The sequence below is a fragment of the Macrobrachium nipponense genome, chromosome 16 (genome assembly GCF_015104395.2).
Source record: "Macrobrachium nipponense isolate FS-2020 chromosome 16, ASM1510439v2, whole genome shotgun sequence".
Classification (NCBI taxonomy): domain Eukaryota; kingdom Metazoa; phylum Arthropoda; class Malacostraca; order Decapoda; family Palaemonidae; genus Macrobrachium; species Macrobrachium nipponense.
Window position 1 is genome coordinate 30,199,245 of NC_087209.1, and position 16,163 is coordinate 30,215,407.

Below are 16,163 nucleotides of genomic sequence, written 5' to 3' on the forward strand. Positions count from 1 at the left end.
AGTGGACCCCCTCTAGAACGTGGTGCAGCATTCCCAGTTTCAGTTACTGGCGGGTTTTTCTGTGGAAATTATCTCCGAATATATAGGGGATAATTCACTAATTTGTGGATTTTTTCATAATTCACTAATTTGTGGATTTTTTGTAGAGCAGTATTCACTAATTAGTACTGCTTTTCATTTTATTTTTTTGACTAAATGCATTTTTTATGAAAAAATTTACTAATTTTCAAATATTAATGTAAACTGCAAAATATCAATAAAATTTAAAAAGTAAAATCCCTCAGAATCACAAAACATATTATGTACTGGTGTGTACATACCCTTTAATGATGAAACAGCAAAATATTAATAAAATGTTATTTCACTTACAGAATCAATTTATACTGTACTATATTGATCAATTATCATTAATATGTATAAAAAAAATTGTCAACTTTTGTATAGCCAGTCCCTGGTTATCGGCAGGGGTTCCGTTCTCGGTGGGGTGCTGATCTATGGTGCTTATGGTACCGAGATTTGGTTAATGGCACCTCTGTTAGGTATATTATGGCACCATAACTCTATTGTCAGCACCTTATGGCGCTGTAACTCAATTACAAGTATCTCATGGTGCCGGTAATCAAAACAAATTACAAGTATCTCATGGTGCCGGTAATCAAAACACTGCCCATTATGGCGCTAAGACAAGTGCCATAAAACCAGATTGCCATTAACTTTGTCCGCTGATAACCGTGAACTGCCTGTAATTGTATTTACAGATTTAAATATATCAGTTCACCCCTCTCTCTCTCTCTCTCTCTCTCTCTCTCTCTCTCTCTCTCTCTCTCTCTCTCTCTCTCTCTCTCTCTCTCTCTCTCTCTCTCTCTCTCTCTCAGCTGGAAGGGCTTGGAAGTAGCCAATCACAGCAGGTAATTGATGCTTTTTATGGCGTGTAGTATGATATACTATTGGCTGGAAGGGTTGGAAGTACCAGTCACACAGCTTGTAGCTCAGAAGCTTTGTGTATGTACTGTCACTAGTGTAAGAGTTGTATTTTTGTGTTCTCTCTCTCTCAATGAGATATGAATAACTGTATAATAACCTAAAAATACATAACTAAAACTGTATGAGAGGAAATGGCTGTGCCTGAACATATATAGGAGTGATTAGTTTTCACACACAGATGTAAGCCATATATTTTTAAGGGTAATGTTGTAAGATGACTTTGAAATATCAAGTGTTTTAGGATGATAATTTAAGGTTATATTTGATGTTTGAATGATTAGAATGTTTTGTTTGTATGGTGTTTGTACGTTGCATGGAACCAGTGGTTATAAGAGAGTGAACTTCTATCACCAGAAATATGTGCACATCTCTAACCCCTCAATGGAATGCCCAAGAATTGAACTCGCGGCCACCGAGGTGGCAGGTCAAAACCATACAGATCATGCCACTGAGGATTTTGAATGATTAGAATGGGCAGTTATAAGCATTTTTAGAAGAGGTACCAACTTATTATGGGTGGTTTTGGTTCCTAACCCCCGCAAATACTGGCGTTGACTGTAGTGATAAAATCATTGCAACCTGGTTTAGGTCATTTGTCCTTCCTTTACTGGAATACTGTTCTCTGGTGTTTTTGTCTGCTTCTGCCAGAGATTTATCTCAATTTAGATTGTGTGGTTTGTGGTGGTAGGATTTTGTTTCCTAATATGTATTAGCATTTATGACTGTGGGCCATCGATGGATGGTTTCATTTGTCACTTTTTCATAAGTTGTACTTTTAACTGTGGTCTTTCACTTTCACTAGTGATCCCTGATCCTCTTTTCCTACCATGAGTGCCCAGATTCACTGGACAGTAGCACCAATATGTAGTAAATGCCAGTATGCAGTAAATGTGCCTTACTGTTGAACTTCTCAGTTCTAGAGGTCCTTTATTCCTCTTACCATTGGACTGTGGAGCAGCCTCCCTCAGGATATCATGCGATTGGAGCTTCAGAAGTGCAAGCGAAGATACAATGTTTTGCTACCCTAATACAGATCAACTTTTATTTTAATATTTTACTTACAAAATGTAAGTAAAACATTAAAATACAAGTTATCTATTTATTTGTTAATTTATAATTTTTTTCTAATTATCTTTCTGTATTTTTCCCGTTACCTTCTGTTGCTTCCTTACAATGAACACCATATTCTTTGGAAGCTAGAATTTCAAGTCAATGGCCCTTGCGGGTTTGTTTAGTATGAGTAGGGCTCATCTTCTGAATATTAATATGCTGGAAGAAGACCTTCATTAATACAGGTTTTATTGAAAATAATGGCTATTTCAGCAATGTTTATTGTATATAGAAGTTTCTCTATTCTCCTTATTATTGACTTTTCTTCTGCTCTCAAGTTGGCTGTTAAAACGCCAATTGGGGGATTCATGTCAAAAACGTGGTATTTGTTAAATTGAATATATACAAAAGGCAATACAAAATGAATCTTATGCCTAATCGACAAAAGATACTAAATGACTCATTCTGAATTCCTTTTGCTCAGTGGTGTCTGCTCTCTCTCTCTCTTTTCTTCTTGCAATGTTTTGTCCTTAAACCAAGAAGGACATCATCGGGCAGGTGTTGTGGGACTGAAGTTCTTGTGGGAGTCCTACAATATATATACAGTACAGGCAGGCCCCAGTGATCAGTGAGGTTTCCGTTCCCGGGGGTGTGCCGATAAGCAAAAACTGCCATTAACCAAAACTCGCCAATTTATGGTGCCATAATGGCACTTATGGCACCGATAACTGGAACTTGGCCCGTTATGACGCTATAATTCGCCAATCTTATGGTGCTACACAAGCCCCATAAAACTGGATTGGCTTTAACCAAGTCCGCTAATAACCGTGGACTGCGTGTAGTCTGCTGCACCGCATGGGGTCCTTAACAATGAATTCTGACTGGTTAACTGGCTCAGCTGCTGGTCCCCTGTTGGTGGATGGCTCAAGATCAGAGGTGGGTTCTATGTAGACGCTGCAGAAGTTGCTCAGACCATCATAAGGGAAGGGTGCCTCTCCATGCAGGATTCTGGTTGGTTGGCAGAGGCAACAGCAACTAGCCAATGACAATTTGGCAAGTAGTGATGTCATGCAACCGCCTCCTCCAACCAACCAGAATCCTGCATGGAGAGGCGCCCTTCCCTTACGACGGTCTGAACGACTTCAACATCCGCATAGGACCCACCTCTGATCTTGAGGCATCTGCCAAAGGGATCAGCAGCTTGAGTCAGTTAGCCAATCAGAATTAATCACTAAGGACCCCATGCTGTGCAACAGACAGCTATAGTACAGGGTTGGACGAGAGAGAGAGAGAGAGAGAGAGAGAGAGAGAGAGAGAGAGAGATGAGAGAAGAGAGAGATGAGAGAGTGAGAGAGTGAGAGAGAGAGAGAGAGAAAATTTGTACTGCATTTTGTATAATATATTATATTTTACAGATACCACATTTTTTTACATGAATCCCCCATTTGGCATTTTAATAGCCAACTTGAGCACAGAAGAAAAGTCAGTAATAAGAAGAATACGTAGAGAAACTTCTCTACAAAATAAACGTGGTTAAAATAGCCATTATTTTCAATGAAAATAATAATAATACTATAGTAATAAGTAGCAAGTTCTCTGATGCCAGTGATTGAGTATCTTTTTGGGTTGTAAAAATACAAAAAAATAAGAATATACTTAGTACAGTGAAAATACAAATGAGAATATGTAGTTTAATATAAAACAACACGAACCAAAACAAGCTGTAGTAAGTTCTCAGATGCCAGTGAATGAGTTTGTATGTTTGTACATACCTGCGTGCATGATTGCGTTTATCTTTTTTGTAAAAATAAAAATGAGAAATATAGAAAAAATATAAATAACTAGCATAAAATATAAATTTAATAAATCATAAGTGTAACAACACAAACCATTATGTACTGTAGGAATTTCTCCAATGCCAGTGATAATTTTTAAGAGCATGACAGTAATCATGATGGGCAAGTAAAGATTTACACTGATGGATCAAAATCTGATACGTAATGGGATTGGGTGTGCATTTGCGGACGGGAATGAAATTTATGAGGTAAAGTTGCTGGAGCTGGCTTCCATATACACTGCAGAGTTGTCAGCTATAGCTAAGGGTTTAGAAATTATTTATAACTCTAATAAGAAGAATTTTGTAATATATAGAGACTCAAGAAGTGCATTATATTCATTAAAGTAGCTGTATACAATTCATCCTCTGGTACAAAAAGCCCAGAGTAGCTCTTTTGGATTCCATGTCGCAAGAAATCGGTATGTTTCTGCTGGATCCCAGCTCAATGTCGGAATTTGCGGGAATGAGGAGGCAGACAGATATGCAAAGGAAGTGGCTACGAGTAATTTGTATCAGGAAACCAAAGTGCCACATGTTGTTATGAAAAGACCCAATAAATCTTATATCTTGAAGTGGCAAGAGAGATGGTCCTCTGCTCTCTTAGCCAACAATAAGAAACATAAGATAAGGTAAAGAATAGAAAAATGGCCCCCCTCTTTTCAAAAAGAGAGAACATAAATAGTTTTGGGGCAACTTCGTATTGGTCTTATTCAGATAACCCATAAGGTTATTTTAGGTGTCAATGCACCAGTGTATGTTAGGTATGATGCTACCTTATCAGTGGAGCACATCCTTGTGCATCGTGTAAACCATAGAGAACTGAGGCAGAGATTCCACCATGATGGAAAATCTCTTGCTGATATTCTAAATGACAGAGCAGCTCCTGCACTAGTGAGATTTTTAAAAAGTATTAAGATTTTCCATGAAATTTAGTAGCACGGTAAATTTTAACTTAATTTGATTTTATTACATTTGATCTTTTGTTTACAGTCATCATTTTAAGTACCTAATTATTATTTATAATTTTTATTCAAGGTGTAAATGGTTCTAAGAGAATGTATGCATGTCAAATAATTGTAATTTCAACTATGTGATTTTTTAACTATGGTGTAAATGGTTTTGAGTGAATGTCTTTGTTTTAATTGCTATGTGACATTAGATGATCTTAGTTTTAATTGTTGTGTATCATTAGCTATTTTTAATTGGTTTTAATTGGTCAGTTGTATTAAAGATTTTAATTGATTCACATATTCATTCATTTAATCCATTTCATTGTCACATACCACTGCAGTGCTGAATGACATTTACAGTTCCCAGCACTTGGGCTATGCCTTAAATTCCATAATCAATCAATCCAATGCCAGTGAATAAGTTTGTCCTATGTGCATCATCGTGTTAAATTTTTGGATTGTAAAAATGCAAAATGATAAAATGCACAAGTATAAATGAGAATGACAAATATATATATTTTAAAAAAATCATCAGTTTGACGAGACAAACCAAAACAATCTGCAGCAAGCTCTCTGACACCAGTGATTGAATTTGAGCATTTCTATGTAACCTACGTACACAATTGCTGTTATCTTTTGGGTTGTAAAAATATAAATGGAGAAATACAGTAAAAATATAAATGACAATAGTATAAAATGTATAAAAAAAAAAAAAAAAAAAAAAGAAAAAAAAAAAAAAAAACAAAGAAAATGGTAATTCTGATAGCCCTTCACCTAACTTGCAAATTCTTCAACTTGGAAGCACCAGTATTAATGAAGTTTCTTGTGTAAGTCAACAGAAATACTACTTGTACCATATATTTTGGCTATGTTTCATTAAAATTTCACTTTCCATTTAATATTTTCCTTCCTTATGTACCAACTTGTACCGATTTACAGGGTATTTTAAGGTAGGATGAGGTGGTTAAATATTGTGTTAAGTGTATATAACCTAACCATTCTGTAATTTGGGAAAATCACTAATCTGGTGTCCTATAAGTCCCAATGTTGTCCGATTAGTGATGGTTGACCTGTATAGGTCTTCATCTATCCCCTTCCCCATAATTTCTTAAGCCTGCCTGTCTTAATTCAGCTTAATATCTGCAGCTTTCTTAATAAAATTTCTAATCCTTTCTTATAACGTCACAACCATCCTCTCTCTTGAATAAAGTCCATTTTTCATCTTCATCGTACATCTCTCCACAAATTCGTCATTCATATAATTTTTCCACCATTCTTCAACTATGAAATTTTGAGCCATTTCAGAATCTCAAAATTATTATGATTGATTGCTGGATAACAAAAAGTCTCTAGTATTTAAGGTATATAAATGCAGCTTGTAACTGGACTGGGAGGCCTGATAAATTTAGTTTACAGCACAATGTGTATTGCCTTTCCAAAATCAAGAATTTTCTGTAAAAGTATTTTGACATATGAAAAGTGAATGGTGCTTAAACCAGAAATGTAAGTACAATATACTGTAATTATATTGTATTTCCATTTAAAAATTAGGAACCATACCTCATTTAGAGCAAGAGGCTGGTTATAGTGTTGTCTCTTACTCTAATGTGCTGTATAGTAATATACTGCAGTTGAAGACACAAGTTGAATTTAATGTTTCAGACCACTCTCAAGCTCATATAAAATTTATATAATAAAGTTTCTTCAAGAAGTACGTACTATTATCACCTGTAGAATGTTTAAGTGCACTGGACATTGTTGTTGCAAAGGTTAATTTTCTCATAACCAACAGCCACTTACTTGTTGAATCACTTTTGTACAGCACTTTCTGTCTTTTCAGAAACATATATTTATGATAGCCATTAATACTCATATGTATAAATACATATAAAACTTACTGTAAACAAAGACTGAACTTAAATTACATTTATTTTTCAGCTGAACGCGTCGAAGACTGGATGGATGATGTAAATGCTCGTGTAGACTATGCTGTCGAGTATGGTAAGCAGATTGGCTTCATCAAGTCAGGAGATCCAGTTGTGGTTGTCACTGGATGGCAGAAGGGTGCTGGATTTACCAACACCATGCGCGTCTTGTACGTTAAGTAACTCTTTCCTTGTGACTGCAAGAAGGGATAGTTTCAGCTTGGTGGTAATAACAAAATGCTTTATTTTTATTGCTGGTATGGGTGCCTGTGTGGAGCTGACAAGCTCTCCAACCAACCAACACTGTGTGATCTGGAAAATGCCTCACCTGCACATAGCATTATTACTAATTTAAAAATGTTTTGGAGCTTTGCAAATATAAATTCTTGTTAGTCATCTATAAGACCTTGATATGCCATGGAGTTTGTTTCGAGCCTTTTCTTTAAATGGAGGTATATTTCACTAATGGAGATTGGAAAGGGCTTCAGTGGTATGTAAATTTATGAAGCATTGCAATGTTCAGTGTTGAACTATGCTTGTCCTATGTGATGTTTGCTACTAACCACTTACTTTTGTATATATATGTCTTATATTTGCCTTTGTTTCATGTGACAGTCAGAATGTTTTATGTTTAGTTACCAGGATATGTATGGGAATAGCTCCTTAGTTTGCAAGGTTTGCATTTTTAAAGCCTTGCTTTATCAAGGTATGGGTTTTCAGTGTTTGCATACCCTTTCTGACCAACTTTTTCAACCAGTTATACAATTTGTGAAAGTACAGTAGTATAAGAACTCAAAACAAAATTATTATACTGGGTCCCATTTCACAAAATTGATTGATACATCATTGGTGAAGCAAGGTTTTAGTGCTTGGGTACATCTTTCAAGTTTCTGTGGAATGTATGTGGAAGATATAGCAGTGTTGGTTAAGTCTTATGTGCTCTTTTAAGGACATGAAAGTTTTGAGACCACTTACATTTGATGAAGATACAAAAATGAGATATTTGATCAAAGTTCATTCCAGTAGCCGTATTTATCAATCAATTTATAATTTTCTGATGAGGGTTGGAAATTAAAATGTATTTAATTTTCTGATGAGGTTTGGAAATTAAAATGTATTTATTTACAGAATCTTATTATGAGAAAATTGCAGATGTGTATGTAGCAATCTTGTTAGTAGTTGACAACATTTGTCATTAACTTTTAGAGCTACAAATTAAAAGATATTAAGGAAATTATTTGAGTATTATATTTGCGCAACCTTTTAATGTTTGTTAGATTGTTACAACTGTTGAAGCTTCTAAAACCTTTTATTCAATTGCTCAACATCTAGAAGGAAAGATTTTACTGGTCACAGTATCAGTGGAAAAAAAATCTCGGCAGGTGACTGAATCCTTTCGCTCTCTCTCTCTCTATATAATCATATTAATAAAGGGTGATGGATTATGTGATTTAGTGTAGTGTAGCACCATTCACATACATAGACATTAAATCAAACTTGTTTATTTGTTAAGATAGTAGATAGCCTGTAGCACACTAGTTGAGGAACATGACTGACATAATAACTTACATAATGCAGTCTTTTGAAAGAAAAGTATTACTCATTGCCTGAAGGAGGCTCAGATACCCAAGGTGTTCTTGGGGTTGCCCGAAAAGGTATCTTATAGACCAGTGGATCTCAAACTTTTCCAACTTACGGAAATTATTCTTACGTTTAATTTGATGGGTGAATTATTCTTATATTTAATGTGATGGGTGAGGTTGTTTCTGGGAACAGAGACCATCAAAATCTGGATTTGTTTGTTAAACTGCAGATGCATATAGGTACTGCATCCATTTGCTTTGGTATTTGTTTTTGGTTACAATATAGTGAGAGAAAGCTGCTTCCCACATGTATGTTGTTGCAAAGGGCATATGATATTTCAATGCTCTTTTGGTAATTCCCAGTACTCGTGCAATAGGTTTGCCCAGAAAGGAATGAGAAAGTCTTTGTATTTAGTTTTTATACATTCAACTTCCCTGGCAGATATATACTTAGCTATAGACTCTGTCGTCCCCGACAGAAATTCGAATTTCGCGGCACACGCTACAGGTAGGTCAGGTGATCTACCGCCACTGCCGCTGGGTGGCAGAACTAGGAACCATCCCATTTTCTAAAACAGATTTGCTCTGTCGAGGGTAGCCATAACATCGTTGTTGTTACCTCCTGACTTGGATTTCGTTTTTCATCGCCGTTGATCTTCTGGACTGTCTTTTTGGTGACGTATTTGGATCTGTGGTTTGGCATACGCTTTTGTGGAACGTTTTTTGGATTTTGGCTTTGGATTTTGCTCAAAAATGTCTGATTCTAGCTGCGAAGTTAGAAGATGTATGAATGAGGGTTGTTTGGTGAGGCTACCGAAAGTGTCGTTAGATCCTCACAAGGTATGCAAGAAGTGTAGGGGATATGAATGCACGAGAAATAACACGTGTGGTGAATGTGTGAATATGGATGAGGAAGGATGGAAGAAACTAGATTCCTACTTAAGGAAACTAGAGAGAGATAGGGTTAGAAAGGCTGTCTCTAGAAGTATGAGTAGATCACGCTCTAACGAGCCAGTTAGTATAACTAACCCCCAAGTAATTGCTTCCTCACATGCAGTATCAACCTCTCCCGTAGCAGATGTTGCAAGTTCTGCTGCGGAGATTGCAAATCTGAAGACCGCATTAAGAAGGATGGAGCTTGAAATGCAAGCTCTTAAAGGTAAGAATGTGGAAAGTGACATAAGTGTCCCCAGTGTAGTGGAGGGTGCGTCTGATCGGCTCTGTCTCGCTCCCAGACCTAGACCTCTTCCAAGCTCCCAGGCCCAGAGGAGAAGGAATGTCGACAGTCGTACGGAGGTTACGGAGAATCCCCACCGGTCAGGCGTCCCCTTGGCAGAATCTGTAGCGTCCCAGACTGCCAAGGATCGCCATTGGAAAGGCATCCTGAAAGAGTGCTTTTCGTCATCCGATTCGTCTCCTCGAAGAAGTGGATGGACTTCCGACGAACTGTCGTCGTCCGATCAAGAGGAGTTTGGAAAGCTCCGACGTTGGACTCGAGCCCGGAACGTTTTTCCGGACGATTCTCCCTACGAGAGGAAAAGAGCCAAAAGGACAATATCTCGATCTCCTACACCTTCCAGAGCGCATTCTCCTATTCATGACAAAGAGAAGGAAGAAACAGCGACGGACATCCTACGTAAAATGCAGGAGCAGATTTCCTCTTTAGTAGGAGTATTGAGAAAAGACCTCCCGAGGAAAAAGGACGATTTTCTTCCAGTTAAGAGATCTCGTCCGAAGGGCGTTCCGGACTCCAGACTTATCTCCTCTACTCCTCGTACGAGTACAGAGAGGAATAAAGAAAGGATGAAAACTCATAGAATTGAGACGCAACATACGGACAATGACGAAGAGTGTCCGAGTCGGACAGAACCACCCAGGCGCTCGGCGCCAGAATTGGACTACTCGGACGGGAAAAAGTGTCCTACGCGGACGGCGCCAACCAGACACCATTCGCCAGAAGCGGACAGCCCGGACAGGCAGATATGTCCTATGCGGACAACTATGTTCAAGCGATGCGTGCCTACCGCGGATAGCCGTGGCAAGGCGGACAGCCTGGATAGGAAAAAACGTCGTGCGCAGGCAACTCCGTCCGGGCGCCAGGAGCCAGAAGCGGACAAGACGGACAGGCAGAAGTGTCGTACTGGAATGACACCAGCCAAGCGCCAAGTTCCATATGTGGACAGCTCGGACAGACGACACAGTCCGAGACGGACAGATACGTCCAAGCGCATTGAAAGATTTTCTTCAAAAGAACAATACGGAGAAATCAACCAGGAAGCGTCTCTTTATGATTTGGACCAGGAACGGATTTCTCTGGACAGAGACGAAAGACGTCGCACAGGCGGCCGTCGTCCTGTTCACGATATGTCCGTTTCTGGTGAAAATCTGCCGCAAGCACAGCTGTCTCCAGAGAAGAATGCAAAATGTCGCACAGGCGGCCGTCATTCTTGTCAGGAGGGCTTAGATGATGATCGGGTTTTTTCTCAGGATCGGCATTCTCCCGACAGGGACACAAGATGTCGCACAGGCGGCCGTCGACCTTGTCGGGAGGCAGTTGATCCTGCGAAGAGTCCTTCACCTTGCGAGAAGAGACGTTCTCCCTCGGCTAATAATGATTCTCCGGTGGAACTTGCATTGGAAGATGTCTCTGACACCGAAGATCAAAAAGCAGCGGGACTATCAGACTACAAAGCGTTGGCTGCGCTTTTACTCCAAGAATTTGGAGATTCATTGAGTCCTGCCGCTCCTCCTTCTCCTCGGTCGCTGTTCACGCGCGCGAAAACTGCAAAGTCGTCCTCCTTCTTGAAGATGCGGCCGACAATTTCCATGAAGAAGGCTTTGCAGTCTTTTGGAAATTGGCTTAACTCCAAGAAGGAGGCGGGAAAGACTGTCTTTACCTGCCCTCCCTCCAGACTTTCTGGGAGGAGGGGTATCTGGTATGAGACAGGCGAAGCAATGGGACTCGCCCTCCCAGCGACTGCAGAGGCAGATTTCTCAACGCTGGTGGACGCGTCAAGGAGACGCTCTTTTCTTTCTCAGCCAAGACAACTTGGGGAATGTCTGAAATGGACCATCTCCTCAAGGGATTGTTCCATGTCTTGGAAGTTTTCAACTTTCTGGACCGGTCCCTTGGGGTGATGGCCAAGAGGACACAAGACAATGAACAACTGAGCCCCGATATCCTTAATAGTATTTTGACTTGTATGGATAAAGCAGTGCAAGACGGATCGGGAGAAAAGTGGCCTCCCTTTTCGGGGCGGGAATACTTAAGAAGAAGAACTGTATTCAGTTCTTTTCTTACGAAAGCTGTCTCTCCGGCACAGAGGTCGTCCCTTCTGTACGCTCCTCTGTCTAACCAGCTTTTCCCTTCTCAGTTAGTGAAAGATATATCTCACTCACTTACCGAGAAGGCGACACAGGACCTTCTGGTTCAATCAACCAAAAGGCCGAGGACAGCTGTTCCTGCCACGAAGGGGGAGACACGGGTCCCGAAGCCGCCCTTTCGAGGGAGTTCATCTTCGAGATCCTCCTTTAAGAAGAGAGGAGCAGAAAGAAGAGGTAGGGCTTCTGCCTTTAGACCTACCAAGAAAAGCAAATGAACCTCAAGTCCTCCAAACACCAGTAGGCGCCAGACTACTGAATTTTGCAGAAGAATGGACGTCGAGAGGGGCGGACAACTGGTCCCTCTCAATTGTGAGGAGAGGATATCTCATCCCCTTCAGGGACAGACCTCCCTTGACGTCTATTCCGAGAGAACTGTCGGCGAAGTACGCGGACCCTGTCAAGAGGAAGATCCTTCTGCAATTAGTAGAACAAATGTTGGACAAGGAGGCCATAGAATTAGTACCGGATCCACACACTCAGGGCTTTTACAATCGACTATTCCTAGTTCCGAAAGCCTCGGGAGGGTGGAGACCTGTCCTGGATGTGAGCGCACTGAACCGATTCGTAGAGAAACAGAAGTTCTCTATGGAAACATCCAAATCGGTGCTAGCGGCTCTGCGTCCAGGAGATTGGATGGCCTCCTTGGATCTACAAGACGCATATTTTCACGTCCCTCTTCATCCGTCATCGAGGAAATATCTAAGATTCATGATGCAGGGAAGGGTCTTTCAATTCAGGGCCATGTGCTTCGGCCTGTCTACGGCTCCTCAAGTGTTCACCAACCTGATGAGGAACGTAGCACGGTGGCTTCATCTGGAGGGGGTGAACATATCCCTCTATCTGGACGACTGGCTAATAAGGGCCAAGTCAAAAGAACAATGTTTGGAGGACGTAGAAACGACGTTGAATCTCGTTCGCTCACTCGGACTGCTCGTGAACCTTGAGAAGTCTCAGATGGTCCCCAGCCAAGACATTGTCTATCTGGGGATTCAGATGGATTCTCGGGGTTTTCGAGCATTTCCATCGCAAGACAGAATTGCTCGAGGCTTGGAGAAAATATCAAACTTCTTAGGGAAAGAACGAAGCTCAGCGAGGGAATGGTTAAGTCTTCTGGGCACCCTTTCGTCGCTGGAGCAGTTCGTTTCCCTAGGGAGGCTCAATCTGAGACCTCTGCAATTTTACCTGCAAAGAATGTGGGACAGAAAGAAAGGGGATCTTTTGGATCAGTTTCCCATTCTTCAAGAAATAAAATTAGACCTGAGGTGGTGGTTAACCCCGCTTCAGAAGAACGAAGGCATATCCCTTGCGATTCGGAACTCTCTCCTAGTGTTGTTTTCCGACGCCTCGGAAACGGGATGGGGAGCAACTCTAGGAAAGAAGGAAGTGTCAGGAACCTGGACAGGAGAACAGGTGTCCTGGCATATAAATGTAAAAGAACTTATGGCAGTTCATCTAGCCTTGAAGTACTTCGAGTCGGAGGTCAGAGGCGTGGTAGTCCAGGTAAATTCGGACAATACCACGGCTCTGGCTTACATCCGAAAACGGGGGGACTCACTCGCTTACACTATACAAGATAGCGAGAGACCTCTTGATATGGGCAGAGGAACGAGGCACTGTATTGCTGACGAGGTTTGTTCAAGGGACAAAAAATGTCAGTCTAGACAGACTCAGCAGGAAGAACCAGGTCCTTCCAACAGAGTGGACCCTACACTCCGAAGTCTGCCGAAAGCTCTGGTCTCTCTGGGGAAGCCTCAGATAGACCTGTTCGCCACGTTTCTCTCCAGAAGGATAGAAAACTTTTGCTCCATTGTAGAAGATCCAAGAGCAATAGCGATAGATGCTTTTCTCATGGACTGGTCGGGCATAGATGCCTACGCTTTTCCCCCGTTCAAGATTCTGGGGGAAGTGTTAAGAAAGTTCCGTTCCTCGGAGGCGACGAAACTGACTCTAATCGCCCCATATTGGCCCGCTCGAGATTGGTTCACAGAGGTACTGGAATGGATGGTGGACTTCCCCAGATCTCTTCCCATGAGGACAGATCTGCTCAAACAACCCCACTTCGAGAGATATCACGGAAACATCCACGCTCTCTCCCTGACTGCCTTTCGACTATCGAAAGACTTGTCAGAGCGAGAGGCTTTTCGCGAAAAGCTGCAAGCGCAATTGCCAGAGCCCGCAGGTCCTCTACTCTGGGGCGGGTCTATCAATCGAAGTGGGAAGTCTTCCGTAGATGGTGTAGGTCGAAGAAGCTGTCCTCTTCCGATACCTCTGTGACCGAAATTGCTGATTTCCTTATCTTCCTTAGAGAGGAATCACGTTTAGCTGTTTCTACCATAAAAGGTTATAGAAGTATGCTCTCGGCTGTATTTAGAAACAGGGGCCTTAACATAGAAGACAATAAGGATCTCCATGATTTGATAAGATCCTTTGGTACTACAAAAAGTCTAAATCCTTTATCACTCCAAGTTGGAAACCTAGATGTGGTCCTCCAGTTTCTCTCTTCGGATACTTTCGAACCACCTGATAAGGCATCCTTTAGAGACCTCTCGAGGAGTGCATTTTTCTCTTGACCCTCGCGACGGCCAAGAGGGTCAGTGAGATACATGCATTAGACTCTCGGGTAGGTTTTAGAGGAGATTCTGCTGTTGTCTCTTTCCAACCTTTGTTTTTGGCCAAGAATGAGAATAATTCCTGCTCAAGCCTTGGCCCAGAAGTTTTTGAAATCAAGGGCCTCTCTCCCCTTGTGGGTAGAGAAACAGAAAGGTCTCTCTGTCCGGTCAGAGCACTGAAGTTTTATCTGAAGAGAAAGAGTCAACTTCAAGGTTGTAATCAGAGCCTATGGTGCGCGGTAAGGAACCCGAAGAGCCTTTAATAGAAATATGTCAATGAAAGACATATTAGCAGCAACATATTGGAGATGCAACTCGGTATTTGCCTCCCACTACTTAAAAGACGTCAGAGTGACTTATGAAAAGTGTTTTTCTCTTGGACCTTATGTATCAGCGGATACCGTGCTGGGACAGGGAGCTGGTACTGATCCTTAAATAATATTGTTTTTAACTAAAAGATTGTTTGGTTTTGAGTTTTTTATGGTCGTTTGAAAGGATGTTGGGGGAATAACTCCTTTCAATCGTAGTACTAACCCCGGTATTAGGATCAGGTGATCGGGATCGGTGTTATGCTCCTTAATGATGCCATATGGCAAGGTGTTTTGTCATGTAAGTGGATAGGACCCCATTGACAAAGATCCTTTGGTTCTGTCGAGTAAGTGGATAAGACCCCATCGACAGACCATCAAGAATTCTTAGCATGAGGTCACTACCTCGCTGAGGCTCTTGAGGCGATGTAAGCTCCTAGGCAGTAGCCATGAAGTCTTTCGCCGACACAGGTAGGAACCAAGGTTTCTTATATTTTTGTTACCTACAACGTATGTTGTTCCCTGTCTATTCAGTAATTAGCTGTCTCTTACCCTCCGCCAAAGGTGCCAATCAGCTAAGTATATATCTGCCAGGGAAGTTGAATGTATAAAAAGGATATTGTCATGATGCAATAAAGTTTTATACATACTTACCTGGCAGATATATACTATTAAATGGCCCACCCAGCCTCCCCTCAGGAGACAGGTGGAAGAGCAAATCTGTTTTAGAAAATGGGATGGTTCCTAGTTCTGCCACCCAGCGGCAGTGGCGGTAGATCACCTGACCTACCTGTAGCGTGTGCCGCGAAATTCGAATTTCTGTCGGGGACGACGAAGTCTATAGCTAAGTATATATCTGCCAGGTAAGTATGTATAAAACTTTATTGTATCATGACAATATCATTTTCAAAGATCTGAAGTGTCAGTTAGCTGTTCTTTTTTAGTCACTGACAGATTCTGCTTCAGCTCATCTGCATGAATGAATGGGTTGCGTAGCCATGTCAAAGGGTCAGACTACTAAGGAAAATACTCTCATAGAATTATCCTTTAATTGCTGTAGGTGTTGAATTATGGTCTCTTGTACTATCAGCCAGTTCTAAGGAGTTTTCGTTCAGGAAGATATGGCAATTTGGTAAACACTGTCCAGTTTTTCTTTTAACAGCCAATCCAGAACTCAATCTTAGGAAGACTCATTAAAATCTGCAAGATAGGCCACCTTATGTACCCAGACTTCATCAGTGAACTGGGTTGACAGAGAAGACTTGTGCTCTCTGAGAAATACTTCAATCTCATTTCTCAATTCATACACACGTGAAAGAATTTTACTGCGAGATAGACAACGCAACTCTATGTAGCAGCAGAGTTCTGTGAATGGACCCCATCACATGACTGAGGTAAACACACAAGAATGAAGAGGCCTAGCCGCAATGAAATTTACTACCTTGACTACTTCATCAAGTGTCTCTTTAGATCACTCGACATCTTTTTCACTGCTAATGCCGCTCTATGAAGGCAGCAGTGTCTATGCTCCAC

At 41.1% G+C, this 16,163-nt stretch overlaps 1 protein-coding gene across 10 annotated transcripts in view; it reads left to right on the top strand.

Moving 5' to 3' along the window:
* LOC135195639 (pyruvate kinase-like) overlaps nucleotides 1–16,163 on the top strand; it is a 146,308-nt gene that overhangs the window by 107,909 nt on the left and 22,236 nt on the right. For all 10 annotated transcript variants that reach the window (XR_010310202.1, XR_010310201.1, XM_064222004.1 and 7 more), the window contains one exon: nucleotides 6,760–6,916. Coding sequence is in view for 8 of the 10 variants with exons in the window: in XM_064222004.1 (XP_064078074.1) it covers nucleotides 6,760–6,916 (157 nt within the window). In the remaining 2 variants the exon portion in view is untranslated. The remainder of the gene's footprint in view (nucleotides 1–6,759; nucleotides 6,917–16,163) is intronic.